The following is a 23,241-nucleotide window of genomic DNA, read 5'->3' as shown; positions in this document are numbered from 1 at the left end:
CTCATGATAATTAGTCTCAGCTGTTTCACACTGAACACACATGCACATAATGAGTGATACTTTTAGGTTTATGGTTTACAGCGAACCAGTCATTCAAGTCAACCACAAACAAAAGTGAGTAGTTGTGTTCTACCTCATCTTTCCTGGACAAGGAGAGATTCACAACTCTTGGCCCTCGACTTCTTGCATGTTTTCTTGTGCACGATAATTTCAAAATAAATATATTTGGGGTATTTTTTGTCACAGGTGGCAAAGGTTCCCAGGATGGCATAGCAGGGTTACTGTATCTTCTACACTTTTACACAATTTTGTAATGAATATGGCATATTTTGCACAGTAATAAGAATCAGAATACATGAGTTTGATTTTTCTTTCCTGGACTTCTTCCCGCAGTCAGCCTTAAACTGATCTCTTATCACCATTGCATGCCAAACTTAAAAAGAAAAAACTGTTTTCCTCCGCTCAGACACTGCGCGTTAGTTCTAGTTCAGACAGAGTCAGACATTGGTCAAGTCCCTGTTTGGTATTCTTGGCCGGAGTTTGGCAAGCTTGCACTGTGTCCAGGCTTACAGTGCTACTGTCCCCATGGCCCCGGAGTCTCTGGGTCCTCGAACGTGGGAAGCTCCCTCGCACCGCCACAGTCTGCTCCCAGAGTCTGCGCTGCTGGAGAGAGACAGAGTGTGTTTAGTTTTTTACCAGCCATATGTTGACGCTGAAGAGCTTCTTCCACTGACCCACATTCTATATCCAGTCCTATTTCTTCACCAATTCATTGCTTTCCCCTTAACTTGACCCTTCTTGAATGCTTTGCTCATACCAAAGCACTCATAGAAATACCATTTGATAGACATTATGTTGATATTTCAGATAGAAGGAAGGGAGAGCTGATTTGCACAGGATCTTGTGGCCCAAATTTTGCAGGCATGGTCTCACTTGGCCTCTGTAGGTAAAGTTTATGTAAACTCCATGCAACCTTTGTACAGTGCCTTTCTGTTTGAGGTGAGGTTTTACATTTTGTTATGATACTCTAATCTGCTGGCAGTTCCTCTGGCATTCATTATCTAGCGAGGGCCGAGTTTATCAGGAGATGAACAGGTGTCGCTGATGTCTGGGTCAGTGTTATTTTGCCCTTTACTGTCCCGTATGGCATTTCTTCTTACATTTGAATGTGTCACCAGAGTAAAGGTCTCTGCCTGTCTGTCCTTTGACTCCATGAGGGGAAAACACAAATTGGATACAGCAGCAAGTTGAAAGCCCAAACATAATTGTGGATGACTTACACAGCAAGAAACACTTGACTGTTAGCATTCTTTCGGCCCTAGTTTACGCACGGAGGGTTTTGACAGTTTGCTATGTCAAACTGTTTTACACATGTCCCAGGGAGGAAAACGATCTACTGAGTGACCCTTGTATATCTCTGATGTCCAGCGCTTGACATATCTCTGTTTACTTTGTTTTGTAGAACATTTATGTTAGCTGCACATCATGCATTTACGCAATTATGGCCTATGGATGCCATGAGGGATTTGTTTATTCCCCGACTTTCAACATGTTTTTGCTCTCTGTTTGTTTTACCGGTCTGATTATTGTAAATGCATTGTTTGGATGGAGACTTTTTCATGGTCTCAGGATACAAATAGCTTTCCTCACAATGCACTGACTCAGACGTAGAAATGCATGAAATTAGGAGATTGATTGTGTACGGGTCAAGACTGCATTCCCACAGAGGACTAATGACTGTTTTTGTGTCTGCGATTCAGGAATGCTATGAGTTCTTCCAAAACACTTGTAAATAACGTTGCCGCCCCAAGGCTGGTGACATATCAGATACGACGTCTTCAGCGTCTGGATGCAGGTCGAGAAGCAGAGCTGTGAGGGAACACACACTCCCTTTAGTGCTGATGTGCAAAATCTGTCAGTCTCAGCTGATGACACAGTTGACACGCGTGACACTGTGTCGCTGTCCCGCCGCTACTTATCATGTTTTGAACCTCGGGATCATGTCCCAAAGTTCAAAACAAGATCCCAAATCCTGATAGCCTCAGTCCTTTGACCTGCACAAGGCATTTACTCTTTTTGTCTCCCCTCGTGGTTTTTCCGCTTGTTTTTCACCCTTTCTCCCTCAACCCTGCATTCCTCCTCTTCACTGGGCAAGTCACACAGCCAGATGCGTCTCTGATAGTGGTAGACTCCCTTCTTCCCCATATCCCCCCCCCCCCCCTCCATCTTCCCTTCCTTCTTGCCTTTCCTCCTCCCTTCCTTTCCCCTTATCCTCTGCTTCCCTCTCCACCCGCTCTCCTCCTCCTCCTCACCCATCTGTCTTCCCATGTGTTCTCTCTCTGGTTCTGTAAGCCAGCGCACAAGCTCCCTGTATTATCATATTAGGGAGAGCTGACCCCGGTCAGGTTGACCTGCACACATCTGACAAGTCAGGCAAGAGCAACAGCCAGGCTGAGTATTTAGCATGGAGAAAAACACGCCTGAACACCCCCCCCCACACACACACACACACACACACACACACACACACACACACACACACCATCTGCTGTGAGACACACAACATACTGTATGGCAGAGACGTATTACACCGCCATCCGCAGGGCTACTACTCCCCTGCTTATCGTATTTGTCACTATTTATTTATGGCCACGTTTCATTCATCTCCATCCTTTAAGTGTGACCTCTCTCTCTCTCTCTCGCTCTCTCTCTCTCTCTCTCTCTCTCTCTCTCTCTCTCTCTCTCTCTCTCTCTCTCTCTCTCTCTCTCTCTCTCTCTCTCTCTCTCTCTCTCTCTCTCTCTCTCTCTGTACATTCAGTCTAGACTATGTAATCCACTGGGGTAATCTGCAAGTCTGTTAGCTTGACCACTGCCAGCTTTAGTCACACTACAGCCTCTCTTCAAAGCATTCATGGCCACAGGAGATTTATCCTTGTCATTTCATCCAAGGTTTCTCTGGCCAAATTCCCATACCGAGTGTCAGTGAGTGAGTGCGAGCGTTCAGTGCGGTACATTGGGTTCCTCTGATGATACCAAAGCTCATGTAATCATTGCTGTTTCTGGAGAGGAACATGGTCCATCTAAACAAGCTCGCATTAGTGTCAGCCTAATGCTGCGTAATGATATACTGTAAGGCTTCACTCCAGCAGAACACAAGATAATAGTATGCATGAAATACGTATTCAGTGAAAGTGGTTTAGATGGAAGGCTATGAGGTGGATTTATAGTTTAGAGCGGCTGTAATAGGACTGACCTGAGCTAAACCCCGACGAGGGGCCAAGCAGTTATGGTTGACTGGCTTGAAGACATTTTTCTACTCTGAAATTGATTAACAGAACTTTTGATACAAGGCCTGGCAGCATGTGACAACATGAGTTTGTTGGTAATGGTTGTCAAAATCCAAGTGTAACAGACCTGTGTTTTGAGTTATTATGAGTGATAGAATTTAGAAAGCTTAGAGTCTTTATGAAGAGAATATGCCTGAACTTAAAATAAATCTGGGGTTGTGGCTTGAGAAAACTACCACCTTTTTTTTGTTGTGTATTTTGTGTCATTCATACCTTAAAAATGCTTTTCCATTACTGAGATATTTGGTATCCATTTTTTGTTAGCCACTGTTGTTAGCTAGAAGGATATCTTTAAACTCTTCCTTTAACACTTTGAAAACTCATGAAAATCTGCTTAACTAAGTGGTGTCATGTTTTTTGAAAAGTTCTGTAATCCAGTATCTGAAGAAAAGCAAAAGGGGACTCTGCAGCGTATATCTGCATACATATATAATTGTATAATAAGGTATTATAGTGCGTGTCAGTTTGTCAGGATGTTTTACGCACGTTTTCTGATAAAACTCTCAGACATCAGCCATTATTTCTAGCTACAAATATAAATCGATTCTTCAATAAATCTGAAAAAAAACATTTGTCGGCACAAAATGGATACCAAATATGATAATTATGTTAAAACACGATGAAGAAAGGCTGAGGTATTAACTCCTGAAATGGGACCTGCATGTCAACACTCTCGCCCAACACTGCCCTCCCGTCTGGGCAGCTCCTCTCCCTCGGCTTCTGGTCAGGCCCGTCAGACTGGGAATGGAGCTGCTTCAGTTCTGTCCTATATAGTTACAGTAACCACTGCTTGTCATTTAAAGGGAAACTGTAAAGTGATAATGGAAAACACTGAATTGTGTCAGGCTCAGGGGAAAGAAATCAGAAGCTAATCTAATAACAGGCTTGAGCTTTACTAAAGAAAGACACATGGCCTTCAGAATCAGCTGTGGGTGGGTGGGTGGCTGGGGCGGGGGGGGGTTGAAGGGGGGTGAACTTGGTGGTGAATGTTGGTTCATGGTGCTGGTAATTGGTTATTTCTAAATTGTGTTGGCACAGTGTGCTTCCGGTTCAGGCCATGTTCATGGTGGTGTGATACCGTTTCCCCAACCAACATCGCTGCGTGGTGTTTATGTCTTAGCTTCTACAGTAGAGAGCTGCTTTAATGCCTTTAGCTGAGCACTGCACGTTCCCTTCAGGAGCTATTTTTGCAAACAGCAGGTGCTTTACTCTTCAACCCAAACCCATGAAAAAACAACAGGGCTGTTTCCACACAGAGAAAGAAAGAAGGGTGGTCTGATGTTCTCCGTGTGGGGCTGTTATGTGTTAAAAACTTATGACCCGCCAGGAATGATTGATTTCACTTGAAGCCCTTGGCAGCTTTGTATTTTTTTTTTTTTTTTTTACTGTTTTTCCCCAGCATGTTGGCAAACCCCTTTTCAAGCAGCACTCACTGCAGCCCAGGTTGTTTCATTAGCTGTGAGACCCCAAAAAACTTGCAAAAAATGCAAATACAATAGGAAATGCTGCAATCCTATTCTGGCTGCCCAGTGTAGTCAGCTGTTTTAAAATGCTCATCCACATTGTCTTGATTGTGCAAACTACCTTATGTCTCTGCAGAAATTGGCTGCTGGGGTGAACCAGTTTGCCTACACCTGCATACAGGACCATCCCATCTGGACCAACCAGCAGTTCTGGGAGGCCACGTTCTACAGCGAGGTGCAGAACCAGATCCGATCTCTCTATCTTAGCATCCCAGAGGAGAAGCTGGGCATCACTGCCAGGCTAAAGGTAAGTGAAGAGAATTACATTATTGTATTATTGTAGGTTTTTTGATTATACAAAATCCACTGTTCAGCAGTAGCAAATGTTAACACCGATTATGTATCACAGTATCACAGATTATGTACTCTTATTCTTATTCTATGTATGATTCTAGGTATTATGTATCTTATTCCACTGGTTCTCACCCTGAGGGTCGAGGGGTAATCACAAATTAATTTTTGCTTTTTTCTTGTGAAATACAGAGTGGTTTTCAGCCTCTAGGCCTCTGATAATTCATCAAATTTACCTGAAAAGGAAAAATCATTCTTTGGTTGAACTGTTCACCACTCTGCATATACAGCCTGTGATGGGAATTTAAGGGGTTGCGTTTTAAGGGGTCACAAGTCAAAAATGTTGAGAACCACTGACTTATTCTACCGCACTGAGAGCTTGATCTGAATCTGCAGCGGCCCAGCAGCTGTATCTTCTGCCCACTTCCTTCCACTTTGCTCCAACCTCTCGGTCTGATCCTGCAGGACCAGGGCCCCCTGCCCTCAGCGGCGGGCAGAGAAGAGGAGCAGACCGCCATGGACCTGGCAGCAGAGCAGCTGCGCGCATGGCCCAGCCTGAGCAAGGAGAAGCAGCAGGAGCTGGTGAAGAACGAGGAGAGCACAGTGTTCAGCCAGGCCATCCACTATGCCAGCCTCATGGTCTACCTGCTGGTCCCCTTGGACACCAGCAAGAACAAGCTGCTCCGCAACACTCCTGTCGCTGACTGGGAGAGCGGGAGCAACAGCATCGTCACCAACAGGTCAGGATGATACGGCTGTAGAGAGCAAGAGGAGGGGAGTCGGTGCATTAGCTTTGTCAAGAACTGTCCACTAACTTTAATTGGAGAAAACCTCTAATTAGTTAGTGTTTTAACCATCTTTCATATGCCTTTACTATCCACTAAGATCAAACACAGGCTTGTAGAGACTAGAAAATATTTTTGGCCAGTTCAATATTTCCAAGGTAGAACGATCAGAGTGTTATTTGAAGGAAGCCTCAAGGTAAGGTTTCTTGATTTGGGAGTATATGTGCTTCTCTTAATAAGGTGATGATAAGTATGTGGGTGGATGTGGTGTAACTCACAGTGTACATGATACCTTCTTATTTAGCCAAATGGAACACACTGCCTCTTCCGTATCCGGCCCACATCCATCCTGTGGGCTTACATTGCCATCTCACAGAATGGAGGAAGGCTCATTTACTTCTGTCTAAAACCCGCTGGGTGTCTTCAATAGGGCAACTCTCCACTCAACCAAACCAAACAAAATAGAAGTGTAAGTGATTTCCCTTGCTCTGCAGTAACTGTAAAGCGAACTAAATCTGGGAAGATCCCTCATGTATGGTCTTTTCTTAGAAATGGAAGAGGTGAAGCCAAGGATTGATATCAGGATTATCTGTCTTTATTGCTCCACAGTAGCAATTGTTAGTCCTCAGTGAACAGGAAATGTTTAGCATTTTAGCTTTATATAACTGTCACAGCTTAACTTCATGATCCGAATTTCCAGCTTTTTTCCCATATAAGAAAAAGAACATAATGTTAACAATTTAGTCCTTGTTTTGTTTCCATTTCGGATGAAAGACTGTGGCCAAGAATTTGTTTATCTGGCAATTATTTTTTCTCATTTCTTAGTTTTGCCCCAGACTTGTTTTGCTTCTCGCAGAGGACATTTGGATCTCATCACTCATTGTTTGTAAACCCTTTGGGATGGTTGCATCACTGTCTCATGTGAAACATTCTGCATGGCTGAAGCCATCTGAGCAACTGATCTGGGCATCAACACTTAAGTTTGTGTCAGGCCGCTGGAATTCACACTCATTCACTCTCAGCCACTCTCAGCCACTCTCACTTCCACTGTCCTTAAACCCATCACAACTCATCTTCACATCCATTTCAACACACCTCTCTCTCTCTCTCTCTCTCTGAGATCTCTTGAGTCTCACAATCTCCTTCTTTACCTGTCTGTGTTGATCCTGCATGTTTCACAGTATTGCGGGCAGCGTGGCAGAGAGCTTTGACACGGAAAGCGGGTTTGAGGACTCGGAGAACAGCGACGTGGCCAACTCCGTGGTCCGGTTCATCGCTCGCTTCATCGACAAGGTGTGCACAGAGAGCGGAGTGACCCAGGACCACATCAAGAGCCTGCACAGCATGATCCCAGGTAACGGCTCCCAGCGGCCCCCTGCTCACCGAGCCCTGAACCCGGTGTTCCCTCCCCGCGGTGACGTCACACCCTGCCGCTGTCCTAATTCCCTCAGCTTTATACAGTGACTCTTGGATGTGTGTATTCTAAGCAGAGGCCTCTGAGCTGATTAACTCCTGACATGGGATCTGGCCTTAAAATCTGTCAAACATAGGCTGTGGTTGTAAGTACGTGTGTACATACATGTGTTTCTCTGTTCCAGTTCAGCATTTATTGTGTTTCTGTGTACTTTTGCATTTGCCTGTGTGTCTGTGCGTGTGTGTGTGTGTGTGTGTGTGTGTGTGTGCATGAGTGTGCATGTGTACATGTGTACATACGGATGTGACCCAGTGGCAATTAACCCCAACTTCTGACCCACAGGTATAGTAGCCATGCAGATTGAGGCTCTGGAGGCGGTCCACAGAGAGAGCAGGAGGTTGCCTCCCATTCAGAAGGTGAGTGCTGCCCTATACTGGGCTGCCAGGTGCACAACTACAGCCATAGGAATACAGTTGCACAGCAGATGTCTGGCTTTTTCTATCTGAACTCACTAAGAAATATTCTAAATGTGAAGTGTAGGTATTGATGCATAAAACCAACCTGTGAAGATACTTGAATCTGAATCGTTGTGCTGTAACGGCTGATTTAAAGCACCGTATCCAGCTCAACCATTCTCATAATGAAGGAATTTACTCCATAGCAGGTGTAAAACATCATAATTCTCAGTAATGTCCACCTGCTCAGTTTTGTCTTGTTGTCTGGCTAATATTCAGAATGCCTCTCATCCAGCAATGTTATCCAGATTATCATCATCACACTTTCATATTTTACCAGTTGGTCTCTTGGACGCTGTTGTACTGCATGCCTGCCAGCTCTTGATAAATCCTCTCACACACACTCATACACACAGACAGACACCATGCCAGTACTGCCTTGGGAGCAACCTGGAAATCCTGGTGAGCAGTCTGGACAGATCCTCTGCCTTTTATGTGTTGGACTAAGCTTCCATCCTGGACTGCTGGCTGCAAGTAGCATGCCAAATACTAAAAAAGTGTGTAAACAACACTGACTCTTGATTTATAACCATAGAAGTTGTTGTAGTAGTAATAATAATAATAACAATAACAGTAATGTGTGCAGTTAAGATGCACTCCTTGTAAGAGGCCCAGCTGGCGGCTGTACGGAGGTGCGGAGGGACTCTCACCTTGGTCCACGACAGACTCAAGAAGCTCCGTTTGTCTCCTGGCCAGACCTCAACTCCCCCAGACTAGGGAACACTATGAGCGATCTAACGTCCCTCCACATTCTGTTTGTGACGCTGGATCAACCAAGTGTTCCTCTACTGGCTTTGGAGGCCTGAGGAGAGTTGAAGCAGGAGGTTATGTTTGCGGTGCTGTTTGTTTGTTTTTTTGTCTGTTAGCAGGATTACGGAAAAACTACTGGCCCGATTTTCATGAAACTTCATGGAAGGGTGTAGCATGGGCCAAGGAAGAACCCATTCAATTTTGGAGCGGATCCGGATCCGACTCACGAACAAGCAATAATAGCACGAACCTTGGCGGAGGTCTGCGCAGTGTATTTGAGAAGAAGCTGGTCAGGTGGTGTTCCATTGTAGTACATGGTCAATATCCACTTCTGTTGAACAAAATGGTCCTTAAATGCACCGTAGAACTGCATGAGGAAGATGTTTCATAATACATGGTTCCTATTTCTCTTTCTTAAGAAGCACTATGTTGAGCTCCTCTTCTCAGGAAGGGTGTTTGAACAGCCACCGTTCTCAAAACCCGTTTTCCCAAAAACCCAAGAGTTGTGGTCCAAAAGAGATGAAATATATATGGGATATTCGTCATTCGAAACTTGATACCTCTTCAAAATGATTACTGACATGAATGTAGAGCACATTATGGGCTACTATTAAAGTTATGAGCCATCTTAAGACCTTTACGTAGAAACTGGTTGTGTTTTTGAAGTGATCTCTGTTTTTGACATATTGACTGATACATTTGAGGTAGTAAAAGCATAGCATTTCGAAACCCTTCATATATTACAGTCATTCTATACAGTTTATCCTATCTTTCCTAGAAGTGTGAGTCACAGGCATAGACTTGGTAACTGCTGCCCTACTTAAAAACTGACGATTCTTGGAATTTAGAAACTGAGCAGGTTAATGGGCCTAATTCTACAAATATGCACACCAGATGTCAGGCAGTGTCCATATGTTTAAATACTACAGAAAGTAAAGTGAAAACCAACGTTTACTCAGTTCGTAATAAATTGGAGAAACAGGCGCAGAAGAGCTGTTTCTACCTGAAAAACAAATCACGACCTTTCCTCGTGGGGTGAGACACCACAGTTGGTCTCTGCAGAGAATATACACTTGCTTTTCTTGGCAAGTCATCACAGAAATGTGCTTTTTTTTGTAAATGCTATGTGATGCTTAGTATGCTTGCAAAACGCCAATGTGCACTGGTGATGTGTGTTTTTTGATGACATGATGATGTGCATGTGATGCTCTAAATGTATCCAACAAGCTCATGCGGTGCTGTAATTTGACATGAGATTGATATATTGAATTCCTGGCTTTTTTTGTTGTTTTCAATCTAATACACTGACGCAAGTGTGGCGGACACTGTGGGGTTTTTGCTGGGCTCCCTCATTTTTCACTACCTCACTGGCCAATGACAACAAATGTAAGCCCAGATGTGTTCTTAGCTATGGATGTGTGTAGATTGTCTTGTTAACGTGCCCCCCCCCCTCTCTCTCCCCCCCCCCCCCCCAGCCTAAGATTCTGCGTCCCGCGCTGCTTCCCGGGGAGGAGTTTGTGTCGGAGGGGTTGCGGGTGGTCCTAGACCCCGACGGCAGGGAGGAGGCCACCGGGGGCCTGTTGGGGGGCCCGCACATCCTGCCAGCAGAGGGAGCCCTGTTCCTCACCACCTACCGCATCATCTTCAAAGGAACCCCTCATGATCCACTGGGTAATTCCTATCCCACAGCAATATTTAATTAAGGAAGCAAGATTCTCTCCAAATGCCGTTTCATTGTGACTTTAAAAGCATGGACCCTACACTGGTAAACCTTCATCATTGCTATGATCTCCTCATACCATTGGAGATATTATCAGCAGGTGTTTCAATGTGTGAGATGCTGTAGCAAGCGTTACCAGTAGGCTAAGACTGGTCTTTGCTCCTCTGTGTGTCCCAGTGGGGGAGCAGGCGGTGATCAGGGCATTCCCAGTGTCCACTCTGACCAAGGAGAAGAAGATCAGCATCCAGAACCAGCTGCAGCAGCACTTGCAGGAAGGCCTGCAGCTCCGCTCTGCATCCTTCCAGGTAAACAGTGCAGCACAGTGCACTCTCATGTTCATCCCTTATAGTCACCAGAGATGTTGAGCAGGGGGGTGAAGATGTAAAGCAGTGTATTTTAGTGAATTTGACTGATATTTCAGATGATGGGTGAGGTTTTGGAGGGGAAAAAAAACAAGTAGAGAGAGAATTTTAAATGTAGTGATGATGATGATAATGATGACATCAGTCCCATTTTTTTTCATCTATTCTGTTTCCCAGATGCTAAATTAAATCAATTTTTAATATGTTGATTTAAGGCTTGTCCTTACGTACTCCGGACCAAAATGCCAGGCCTGCCAGAGAATAAAAAGACTCCCTAAACTAATGTATAAGTCGTGACAGTTAAAGATATATGTGTGCTGGACTCCAGCCAACATGCAGTGTGATACATCTTTTGGAAGCGATGCTAGTCTTGTGTTATCTTAATTTGAGTTTGATTCCTAGAGTAAAAAGAGCAAAGGAATTTTCAGCCAGGCATGTGTTTTTAGTCTTTCACAATTCATATAGTGCCATAAAAATTTTTATGGCTCATTCCAATCTTTTTAGTAACGGGGACGATGAAAGTGGCCATGTTCTCGGGGTGTAGGTCACTTGGCCTGGCGGCGTTTGCGTGTGTGTGTGTACATCGGTTTTGTTTTGATGCGTCTCCCCACACTCACTGGAATGTGTGTGTGTGGGTGTGTGTTGTGGAAACTGTGTCTGGGCTGCATTACTAGTCCTACGTTAAAGCTGCGGGGGATCCACAGCAGAGAAGGACGGTCAGAGAGTTTCTCATGCGGGCTCTAGCGGAGGTTTGGGGGGTGAGATGGAGAATGCAGCGGAGCTCAGATGGTCAGGAAGTGAAAGAGTCCCACCCAGTCGACTCAGGTTGAGAAGCTGAGCTGTGAGAAACGTACAGTTGTTGACCCATTCTGTACATCCTCTTTCAGTTGCTTAATCCGTTACCGTTATTTGGAACGCCCTTCTTGAGATTTACAGAATCAGATTCCGGAATATGACAGTGATGAGCAATAGAAGGGTTTTGCAACAGATCCTATCTAAGTTGTGTCTGAATCGTTGTTGTTGTTGTTGTTGTGTAGAATTAGTGGTTTGACTCATGTCTCTTACAGTTGATAAAGGTGGCTTTCGACGAAGAGGTGAGCTCAGAGATGGTGGAGATCTTCAGGAAGCACCTCCAGAGGATCCGCTACCCACAATCCATCTTCACTACATTTGCGTTTGCCGCAGGACAAACAGCGCCGCAGCTTATTGTTCCCAAGCAAAAAGAGAGGAATACTGGCTTCAGGTTTGTGGCACGACTTACAGTGATGGACTGAACAAATTGCCATCACCCTAATGCAGTAACTGTAAAGGATTTTGGTAGACCTCGTTGTTTGCTGATTCCAGGTGTAAATGACATTGAAATCTTACTTATTCCTGTAAAATACATGTCTCAGCAGTTTGTCTCTTCTTTGGAAATGTTGGAAAATCCTCCCATCTGATACAGAAGCTGTAGATAATGAATCAAGTTGCCGTCTGCCCTGTACTCCTCCTCACAGGACACTGTCCAAGACTATCGTCAAGGGAGCCAAGAGGGCCGGAAAGATCACCATGGGCCGCGGTGGCCAGACCACACTGAAGAAGAACGAGAGAGGCAGCAGGATGACTTGGCACGAAGATGATGACATTTCAAGTGAGAGCAATAACACATTTACACACCATGGGGCAGATGAGGGAGACGGCGGTTCTTTCCAAGACCCTCATTGTTTATTGTATATATTATATATTGTATATTGTGCGTGCGTGTGTCTATATAATATTCCCTTTTATTTATGTGTTCTAGTATCGGACGATGGTGAGCCGCCCCCCAGCAGTACTTTACGAGCATCGGAGAAGTCCACCATGGAGCAGCTGGTGGAGCGGGCCTGTTTCCGTGACTACCAGCGCCTGGGCCTGGGCACCATCACTGCCAGCTCATCCCGCTCCAAGACAGGCGAGCAGTTCAGAATCACAGCCGTCAACAGACTCTACTCCCTCTGTCGCAGGTATCGCCTCACACGCACACTCATGGATAGGTGCCGCTACTTGGATTGCTTTTGCTGCAACACGGCTCAACCTGCCTCAAGAAACATTAGTCCAGAAACATGCTGATCATGCTGATCTCAACACAGTTGTGCCGGGCATATTAATTTACAGCATCTGTAGCCCTGCCGGAAGCTTTGTAAGCCGAAATATCTCAAAAGGCCAGTGGGGAGTTCCCCTTTACCTGGCTGGTAGATGTTTGACTAGACCCAGATTCAAATCCAGTCTGTTATAATAAAACAACCACACACACACACACACACACAGTCATAATCCCACTCATGTCTTAAAAGCGTTGTAAGTCAGTAAGAGAAACCATCTATGTAGCATCATCTCTGTTCCTTGCTATAAGTCTATTAACAAAAGGAGCCAAGTTGCTTTGCAGTGGCTGATTAATTGTAGACCTTTTTTGCCAGGACTCATTTAAGTGTTTAAGATTTGTCTTCTCTCTCTCTCTCTCTCTCTCTCTCTCTCTCTCTCTCTCTCTCTCTCTCTCAGCTACCCAGGGCTGCTGGTGGTTCCCCAGGCTGTACAGGACAGCAGTCTACACAAGGTGGCCCGCTGCTACCGGCACAACCGCCTGCCTGTGGTGTGCTGGAAACATCCTCGCACCAAAGCCGTGCTGCTCCGCTCTGGAGGCTTCCACGGCAAGAGTGTGGTGGGGCTGTTCAAGTCGCAGAACCCCTCCTCAACAGGTAAAACACACACCAGACTGGAGTTGTAGCTATGCAAATATTTCTTGGAGGCGGAGCTGTTCTGGAGGCAGAAATAATCTTGTTGGTTGAGTTAAACCTTAATGGACTGAGTCAAAGAATCACAGTTTATTTTAAGTTAGCTAACTGGCAAACTTGAATGGCAAATAAGAAACTTTGGCCAAAATATACAATGTATTTTTTTTTTCATTCATTCAGGACTGGCATTCATGATCTTGGAAGGTCAGCAGGCTAGTTAACTAGTTTAACTAGATAGCTGTAGGCTAGTATGGCTAGTTTGAACTTGGGTTAGCTAGGTTAACTAGCTAACCCAGATAACTTAGTATGGGTAGATTGCTTTTATAATATTAGCTCCTCCCCTCTTATCCTTTGCCATTTTTACTGGGCTTCAGTCTAACATTAATTTTACATTATTTCTGAAATGTTCACAACTAAGGCCCGTTACATAGTCTACGCAAGCAACGCAGGCAGCAACACAAAGACCCAAGCAAAGGGGATGTCTCGCCTTTCTGCATAGTAAAATGTGTCCATATTTTTGTAGAACGCTATTTCATATTGCAATTTCATATTGCAATTTCAGGCTCAGTCAGAAGAGACACTGGCTGAACTGCTGTGGGCATACAAGCATATTTATGACACCTCATCACCAGTGCATGCCAAGAAAATAATATTCTCGACCAGTTTCAAAGGTGCACGTACCATGTTCTTCGGTTTTTTCTTTTGTCAGGGATGGAGAGTGTATAAAAGTGTACATTCCTCTACAGTAGTAATTTTTAAACACCCATCCAGACTAGTGGCTTTGCTCCCTCTTGTGGATAAACGGTGTATTACCTCAGACAGGGCTCTAGGAAGTCGCTGTGTGTACTACGTAAGCAGACAGCTTGCGTAGGCGACTTGCGTTAGCGTTCCTTGCGTAGAGTATTTAACAGGCCTAAAATTCCAATCTGCGTAGACTCACCTCACCAACACGCACCAAGGAACATACATAAGCACACCCAACAAAAGAAACCTGTTGATATTTTGCCTACAAAGCAGTGGACTTGTAGTCTGTAATCTAAATCAATTTTACAATGGTGGTTGTTATTGAATGTTTGTGTAATGTGAGTGTTGTCTTCTGCCCTTCAGCCCCTGCTTCTTCTTCAGAGTCATCCAGTAGTCTAGAACAAGAGAAGTACCTGCAGGCCATCCTGGACTCCATCCCCATCTACTTCAAAATGAACGGCAACAGCACCCTGTCCAACCGCTCCCTCATAGGCCTCTCACCAGGTACACTCCAACACGGATAATAATATTGCTATTGGTCTCTCAGATGCCCTATTGCTTTTTCCCATGAGGCAAGAACCTCAAGGACCTTTTTGTTCATTCTGATAGACCACTTACTGCATGCTGCTTCCATGATGGGAAGTATAAATGTAATGCCTGTGCTCAGTGTAGTGGTACCTGTAAATTCAAAATACAAGAAACATCCTCCCTTTTGCTGAAAAATCTTCATTAAATGAGCCTTTTTTTTGTTCTAATAAAGGTGTTCTTTATTTGCTTATATGTCCTTTTGGTAAAGCTTGAATGTGAGTAAGACTAAATGCAAACCAAAGAGTGAACAGTCAAGCCACATATTGCTATCAGATGTAAAACACAATTCATTGCTGCTCACTTTGTCGAAGCAAATTGCCCTAGTTCTTCTCTCTGCTACTTGTGGCTAGAGTGTTTCAATCTGCCTCAGGGATTATTTGGATACTATTTAGATGAGAGGCAGGTTATATAAGTTCAAACTGAAAATCAACCCAAAAACAGAATTTATGTGTTATATTGTGAGTGTTGATGGCTTAGATTTCTGTGAATGAAGTTAGAAACAAGAGACTCTAGTCTGTGATGTCATTATTCAACACTCTCTGGAGCTCGTCCATAACATAAGGAATAGGAGACGGACTTTGCGGGAACTGCAGTGTTATGGAAAAAAAAGCTTGTTTCAGTGGAAAAGCTCAAAAAACATTGTGTGAGTCCAGAGTCTCAGCCTCTCAGTCTTTGGAGTTGTTGTTGTGGCTCCCCAGAGAGTCTCTTGATGATATCATAGGTTTGATTCTCAGTTCTCGGTTAAAGCTGTAGGAGATAATTGTTTTTCTCGTCACAAATGTTGATTTAAGTGTTCAAAACAATATAAATATGTAAACCGTTTTTCAGGTTGAATGTCCTACTGTTGACCCCTGGGCCAGATTTACAAAAATGCTCTTAAGTGCTTTAGATCTTACCTAAGTTACCTAAGAAACAAATTGTATAAGGAAGAAGGCTCTTAAGTGCAATTCCCCAAATATTTTCTTAAGATCTCATCTTTACAAACTTCTCTTGGGTTCTTCCTTACAGTCTTCTCAAATAGTGCCTAGCAACTGCAATGTAAGCAAGCACGAACGGACCGGAAATGTATTGGCTGCAACCCATAGTACTTCCATCTAGAAATCAATTTGAAAAAAATTATTTAGGGCTGCTATATTTGTGGTTTATTTACATAAGTAACTTAAATTATAGGAAACGGCTCAGATATTTGTTAATGCCTTTTGGCTGAAGGCCTATGAAGTGTAACTGCTTCTTTTCATGAGAAATGAGACACAAAAAAATAGTATGTTAAGCTCAAAATGTAAGATACAGTAAGTAAAACTATATTTTGAAAGACCTATTTAATCGTCTAAAATGTATTTAAGACCAGTGGAAGGTTATGTTCAGAACTTTGCTTTCAAGAATCCCATGTATTATTATTATATTATTTTATACGGTTTTTTTGTAGGATGAAAAATACAAAGAAATTTAAGAAAATACTCAAGAACTGTTTTGATGAATATTAACTTTTTTAAGACTAAAGAAGAAAAATTATAATAAAATCCTAATAAGGTTTTGTGAGTCCGGCACCTGGTCCGCTCAGTAGGTTATGACCGAAAGCTATTTTTGTGATGGTTCACCTCCTGTAGGGGCTTTGCAGGGTTACAGTTGTTTGTTCATTTTGGGTCATCACTGATTTGACACCTGTCAGATACCTTGATGAAGACAGGCTAAGCTGTCTGAAATATAACTTTTTTATTTTATCTCTATACAAAAACACTTGGTTTGTTTGCAAGGGATTTTGATTAGGAGGATGTCTAGAATGCATTTCTTCTGATAAAGAAGAAAACTGCAGACTCTTGCACTTTCAAAATTAGTTTTGTTTTGTTTTGCTCTGCTTTGCTCTGCCATCTGGCAATCATTTTTCTTTTCCTTTTGTGTTTGCCCTGGTCAGTGGTTATTTTTCAGCTACTTATCTTGTGAGTTTTCCTCTGCTGTGTGTGTGTGTGTGTGACTGTGTATGTGACTGTGTGTGACTGTGTGTGTGACTGTGTGAGAAATATCTGTTATTTGGTTGTGTTGGGAAGGAAATGCTGTACAATATAAGGTTATGTAAGAGGAACAGGACAACCTGGGGTCACTTCCAAATCCATCCATCTCTTCAAACTTCACCTCATTCTGCCAGTATACTGTTGTTATATTATACTGTATTAACGCTGTGACCAGGATGCTAACATACACACACACACACACAAACACACACTCAGAGTGCATTGCACTCAAGTGCATTATCAGCATTTCTGTTCCCCATTTAACTATCATATGCCTTTCCAGTTCCTGTGGGAACTGTGTTAAAAGCCCTCCAAATCATCATTAATGCCATCGATCTCAGCTCTTTAAGTAGCTCTAATACTGTAAGGATCAGATGAAGGGCTTCTTAATGGGGAAATGGGATTCACTTAATTTCCATAGTGTCAGACTGAGCCAAAAGCCTTAATTGAACATTGTAATCAATGTTGCTTCTGCTTGTAGATGTGCAACATTTTCCACTTGCCTTGTTTCTGATTCTTTCTTCAGGCTGAACCATCTTCCTGAATCTGTCTCCCAGGTTGATTCATGCTATTCCCACAATAGAGGAATAATGCCCTGTGTATTGTGTGTGTGTGTGTGTGTGTGTGTGTTGTCTTCAGGCAGTGAAAGGAGGACATCTAGGATACCAAAGATGGCACCTGTCCATTTAGACATCCCGTTCTCAAACAGCTTTACTAGAGGTGGTGAGTGTTGACTTCTATTTCCTTCTGAACACACACATCTCCCCCTCCTGCCCATTGACCCGCCAAACACTGGAATAGTAACATGGGAGAGGAATCGCGCTCTGAGGCTATAGTTAGACTTTCAGTGCAACTGTTATTATCCAGTCACACCTGGAGCAAGTCACAAAAATTGGATTTTGTTCACATTGCTATCGGATCTTCATAAACAGTTACTGTGATTGGAATCCAGCCACACTGCACATACAAGAAATGTAAAGAGATGAAGTGTAAGAGTGAGAAAAATCAGTGCAGACACAGATTTAAATAAATACAGTCACAGGGGAAGAGACATTTTCAGACGTTTTCTCATAGAATAAGATATATTTAATCAGATCAAAAATCATGTCAAGGGTAATCATAGCCTGAGTGCCCAGGGTGAATGGAGCAGGTTGTTATATGAAGAATTTGTTTACACTTACTTTGAGGTTTGTTTTTATGAGCTTCTTATGGTAGTAGACATGAGTGTGAAGCATAGGGATTTTGATTTGTTTTGCAAGTAACATCTCTTGACATAAATTCATTGTCTTCATCAGTCTTTTTTTTTTTATTGTGACCTTAACTGACCCTGGCAAAACCACAGGATCCAAATGTAATCTCACAGATCAATAATTGTAACCTGACACACCATCATGACCGGAATGTGAACTTTGGATCGTAAAAGGAAAAGTGTGCTAACTGTCATGACATGTCAGAGGGTTTTGTCTTGGTCAAAGAAATATGGTGTTGCTGCAAATACCGAGTGCTAGTCACTGTGTTCGATGAAGGTCAGGAGTGAAATTTCTTGTGCAACGGACTCAGCATTTTCTTTTGTTATAGTTCTCACACAAAAGGATGACACATGGATTCAGATTGCTTGAAACATGAGGGATTCACTCCCATTTTTAGCCGCACAATTGCAACACAGCCAAGCAACATTTTAATCATAGTTACGGGATCCGGAGTGCAACATGGTTACAGAATGTCATCATGTCATCATTCTCTTCCTTCCAGAAACCAGGGATCATACTTTGTCTTTGTACCATCAGTCATAATCTTGGGGAATCATACTCATGCATGCTATGACAATCACTCTCTCGATCTTCTCAAATAGAAAAGTTAACATCTTTCATTCTGTCGCTTTTGGAGGAGGGGAGAGCAGCTCAGTCTTTTGCCCCGTAGTTGTAACTCTCCAACTTGACCATACATGACTGTGTTTCTGTGGTCTTAAACGGTTGGGTGTGTATTAGTTTGTGATGTCCATCTTGATGTTGATGTGATATTTTTTTTGTTTTTTTTATGCCCCCCCCCCCCCCCCCCCCCCCTCCCCATCTCCTACCCCTCCCTCCTGTACACAACACCTCCCAGTGCTTGGGTACAAGGATAAACTATTCACTCACTCAAACCAAAAACCTGCCAGTAAGGGGAGAATCCAGAATCAAGGTATAGTGAAACTGTCTCTTTCAGATATTTCCCCCTACCAGTCTCCCTTTAACTCTCTTTTTTAACACATCTTCCTCATCATTTTTCCTTCCTCTAACCTACGCAGCTAGTCTCTAACCAAGACACGCACTAACACCGCATTGCAGACCCGCATCCTTACAACGACCTTGTGAGGCACAGGGCTAATCATGACTGACTTTGTGGGTGCCCTTCTGGGAGCTGTGGTTTTTTTCCCAAACCAAAGTGGCTGCTCTAATGTGGCCATCTCCATTGTTAATGTGTTGGCTCAGCGGGGCTAATTGTGGTCAGCGAGCCGGCCGGGGAGGGCAGGAAGCTGTTTTTCATGTCAGCCCCAGGCATGAATCACGCAAAATGAGGCCCCGCTGGCCACGGCCTGCAGTATAACGAGATCTTGGGTAATCCGTATATGTGCCTCAAAGGGATTAGGATTCGATTCATATCAGTAAAAGTCACGGAAACGTTCAGATTGTGTGAGACGTTTTTTGATTGGTTGAATTTATTGGTGGAAAAGGTCATGTCTGTTTATCTGTGGCATATGAGGTCTAAACTGCAGTCATATTCATCCCATCATCAGGTGTAGGCTACACGTGTAAACAACAACCCATCTTATTGATAACATCTGGGGAAAGTGTTACAAGCAGCTTGTGAAACCAAACACCAATTCCAATCTCAGTGCAAACACTCCAGTTACGACTCTCAAGGATTATTTCAGGTTTTTAGGATGTCTATCTGATTTTTTTTTTGATTTTTTTATGAAGTGCGAGTCCGTGCAGGTAATCCTAAAGGCAGCCACATCGCTGCTTTGGTACAGAAGCTGACATTAGCAAATTGCCAGCGATGCAAGTGCAACTCAAAGGGGCTGAAAACGATTACTGTGAAAAACCATGTCCTTCCTGACAGTGAATCATGCTGTTTGGAAGGTGTTGCACGCTGGGTTTCAGAGAAATGGTTTCTAGCCTTGTTGACTTGCTAAAAAATTCAAACAACTTCTGCTTCTAATATCTCAACACCCACACCACTGAGGCAAGTGCTTTTTTTGGTGGACTGAAAGAATTAAGGTGTTTACGTAATCCCTGTTTGTACTGCTGTGCATGTAAATAGTCAGCATGTCATGTGTTGTTCATCATTCAGTCTTAGTTTGTTTGACATCAAGTGTACATCGATATATCCTGTATGGCTTTCTAACAGGCCGGCTCCTGCTTGTGTGTGACTTGTGTTTGCCTCTATGTGTTTGCAGGCATGTGGGCCAGCCTGCGCTCCAGCAGCAGACTCGGCCAGCACCCGTCGACAGCGGACGTGGGCGCCAGGCTAGCAGGGAAGGATCTGGCGCCCCCTGCAGGCAGCAACAGTCTGCAGGCGCAGCTCCTCAAACAGCAAGCTGCCCTCTACATCTTCGGAGAGAAGTCCCATCTACGGGTGAGAAAGAGAGGAAAGCGGCAATTTGGTGGCTATGAGGACTCTGTATTATTAATAATTATAGTTCATCTATATTTAACCAACAAGTGCACATTTTTATGTACAGCGAAACATTGGTAAGTGGGCCTTGCTTACAAGGTGTAAAGCATGCGTAACATTAATGTATAAGATGTAAGTTAAGAAAGTAAATGTACATCTAAAAGTTGAATACAAGGTGCAGCCAAAAACAAGAGACTTTTAACTCTTCTTCTATTCTTCTTCTGAAGAATAGTTTAACTTATTTATTTTTTTTAGAATACAGCCAGACTAAAGGAAAGACAAAAAAAAAACACAAAGAAGAATAGAATCAGGTCATCTCAGTCAGTATTGCTTAATCCAGCAGACGGCAAATTCTGAACTGATAAAAGACCTTTAATTTCTCCCACTCATAATTCTGATTCATGTGCACACTTCCACATCTGATAATAATAGATTTGAGCTGTTTTCAGGAGCTCCACTCACTACTGTGTTTCAATTCCTTTTCATCTCTAAAAGAGCATACAAATAAGGGAGTGAATGGGTATACAGTAACTCAAAATGTAATAACTGTACATATTGTAATAATAGCACATAAGATTAAATAAAATAAAATACAAGTTACAGGTTATCCTGTCATCCACAGCCACACCAGAAGCCTTCACTTTTTGGCTAAAGTCCACATTTAAAAAGTTTTCTTATCATGCCTTTCTCTTACTCTCTGAGCGATCATTTAATCACATGCAATGATCCTACCAAAATACAGGAAACACCTGAGTCAATTGAGGGAAGCAGTTGTCCACTCATTTTCCCAATGCACAAAGCAAATGCTGACAAACACATTTCTGGACATTAATTGTACTTTGGAAATAAAGTCATTCTGAATCTGATGGCGATGCGTCTCTATCCTGAAGGGAACGTTCTCTTGCAGAATAACAATTCTCCCACAAGTGTTCACTGAATGGCTTGAGCATAAAAACACTGTAAACCATATGCCATGGTCATCTCTGGTACCAAATCTCAACTAATTAATGAAAGACTGTAGATCAGCTTCAGAGATGGCATTTTCCACCCCACAACCAAAACAATATATAATGAACTTTCTTGTAAAGGAAGTGTCACACACCCCTAAAATAATCCCAGACTCTTGTAAATTGTATAGCAAGGGGTGTTGCTGTAATTTGTCTGCAATTGATGAATGAAAGATAGTAGCCCGCTCTCTTGCACATCAAATACACAGCTTTGGGCTTGAAATTCAGTCAGTTTTCTATCGCTCCACTGACAGTTCTCTCTCTTTTGACTTGAAGGGCTTGAAGGTGGACTCTTCTCTGAACTGTGAACTGGTGCCTGTGGACTTTGCAGACACCCGGCAGGTGAAAGCTGCTTTTAAAAAGCTGCTGAGGGCCTGCGCTCCCAGTGCCACCTCCTCAGACACTGAGGACTCCTTCCTCAAGGCCTTGGAGGATTCTGAATGGATCCTGCAGGTGAGACACACGCACACATACACACACACACACAGCCAAAACAATTCTTGCACTGCTGTGGTGTCACGGCAGCAACACAACAGCCCACAGAGCCGGCGTGTGAGAGCTGTGTGAGAATGACCTGGCAGTTCGCTCTTGCTGCTCATCCTCTGTGTGACTTTCACATCATGGTAAATCCACTCTGAAGCTTTTTCCCAAGGGAAATGGATATATACACAAAGATTGGAGAGCAGTGGAGCTCTTATCAAGCTAGTTATCTTACTGACCCCCTGCTGCCTCTGTCCTTACATTTACCATGTTGTAGACTGTAGAACAATATTATCTGTGGGAAACGCTGCTTAGGCACCAAGTTGTACTCAGTCAGCACACTGGAGTAATTTACCGGTAGACCAAAAATGGTAATGAATGCACAGAATGGATTAATTGTGTGTGTGTGTGTGTGTGTTAACGTGCGCTTATGTTTATCTCCCACAGCTTCACAAGATCCTGCAGCTGGCACTGATTCTGGTGGAGCTTCTGGACAGTGGCTCATCTGTTCTCCTCAGCCTGGAGGATGGCTGGGACATTACTACACAAGTGAGGAAAACGCACAAATACCTGTGTGAATAAACGCACAGCTAAGACAAGCAGAAGACCTAGGAAGAAGTGACTGAGCACAATGTAGCTAGAGAGAGAGAGCGAGAGAGAGAGGTTTATTTTTGGTGCATTGGTGTGTGACTCAGAATCTGCCACACCTACCTTTCCAAGTTCTCATTTCTAATGAATTCTGTCTCTTTGACCTGATTATACAAAGCTGAATAATGAAATGTTCTTAAGCCTCGAAACGCTATGTCACTGATTTGTGCTGATTTCAATCATGAAAGTGCATGGTTCTGATTTTAAGACATGTAAACAAAAGCCAGTTTTTATCCTCATCACTTGTCCGTATCCATTCACTTTGCAACAGCATCTTGTCGCATTTTTGCTTTCTGAGCTCATATTTTCCATACCGACCTGTTAAGTGCACATGTTTGTGTTGCAAGCGTGTGTCCTTCAAATGTGTTTACTAGCTTTGCAAAGCCCTGGGCTGCTGTTTAAAAAGCACAAGCTCTGGATCCCCTATGCCAGGCACGTGTTGGGCCCAGAGCATCTCGCTCCGTGGGCCACTACCCTCAGCACGCCAGCGCCTGATCAGGCCTCCGCAGGCAAATGGACTCCATATGCTTTGGCTCTCCTGCCCCTGTCCGCGGCCCGTAGACACCCAGCAGACAGGATGCAAAACTCTCCTCCGTTCCTTCTCCACCCTTTTCTTTCTGTTTTTCTACTCCTCATCCTCATTCTAACCCT

General features: G+C 43.5%; 1 protein-coding gene across 2 annotated transcripts in view; it reads left to right on the top strand.

The window, feature by feature from the left end:
- sbf2 (SET binding factor 2) overlaps positions 1 to 23,241 on the top strand; it is a 105,488-nt gene that overhangs the window by 73,915 nt on the left and 8,332 nt on the right. The window contains exons 18-33 of one of the 2 annotated variants that reach the window (XM_071912213.2): positions 4,947 to 5,117; positions 5,627 to 5,901; positions 7,128 to 7,300; positions 7,703 to 7,776; positions 10,101 to 10,296; positions 10,523 to 10,650; positions 11,775 to 11,950; positions 12,204 to 12,337; positions 12,488 to 12,689; positions 13,225 to 13,421; positions 14,565 to 14,705; positions 17,438 to 17,521; positions 18,905 to 18,979; positions 20,238 to 20,416; positions 21,739 to 21,915; positions 22,390 to 22,491. In XM_071912213.2, coding sequence (XP_071768314.2) covers positions 4,947 to 5,117; positions 5,627 to 5,901; positions 7,128 to 7,300; positions 7,703 to 7,776; positions 10,101 to 10,296; positions 10,523 to 10,650; positions 11,775 to 11,950; positions 12,204 to 12,337; positions 12,488 to 12,689; positions 13,225 to 13,421; positions 14,565 to 14,705; positions 17,438 to 17,521; positions 18,905 to 18,979; positions 20,238 to 20,416; positions 21,739 to 21,915; positions 22,390 to 22,491 — 2,484 coding nt within the window. The remainder of the gene's footprint in view (positions 1 to 4,946; positions 5,118 to 5,626; positions 5,902 to 7,127; positions 7,301 to 7,702; positions 7,777 to 10,100; positions 10,297 to 10,522; positions 10,651 to 11,774; positions 11,951 to 12,203; positions 12,338 to 12,487; positions 12,690 to 13,224; positions 13,422 to 14,564; positions 14,706 to 17,437; positions 17,522 to 18,904; positions 18,980 to 20,237; positions 20,417 to 21,738; positions 21,916 to 22,389; positions 22,492 to 23,241) is intronic. The other variant, XM_078282748.1, reaches the window with a different exon arrangement.

This window comes from Centroberyx gerrardi, chromosome 1 (genome assembly GCF_048128805.1).
Source record: "Centroberyx gerrardi isolate f3 chromosome 1, fCenGer3.hap1.cur.20231027, whole genome shotgun sequence".
Lineage (NCBI taxonomy): Eukaryota > Metazoa > Chordata > Actinopteri > Beryciformes > Berycidae > Centroberyx > Centroberyx gerrardi.
This window is presented reverse-complemented; position numbering and strand designations above follow the sequence as displayed.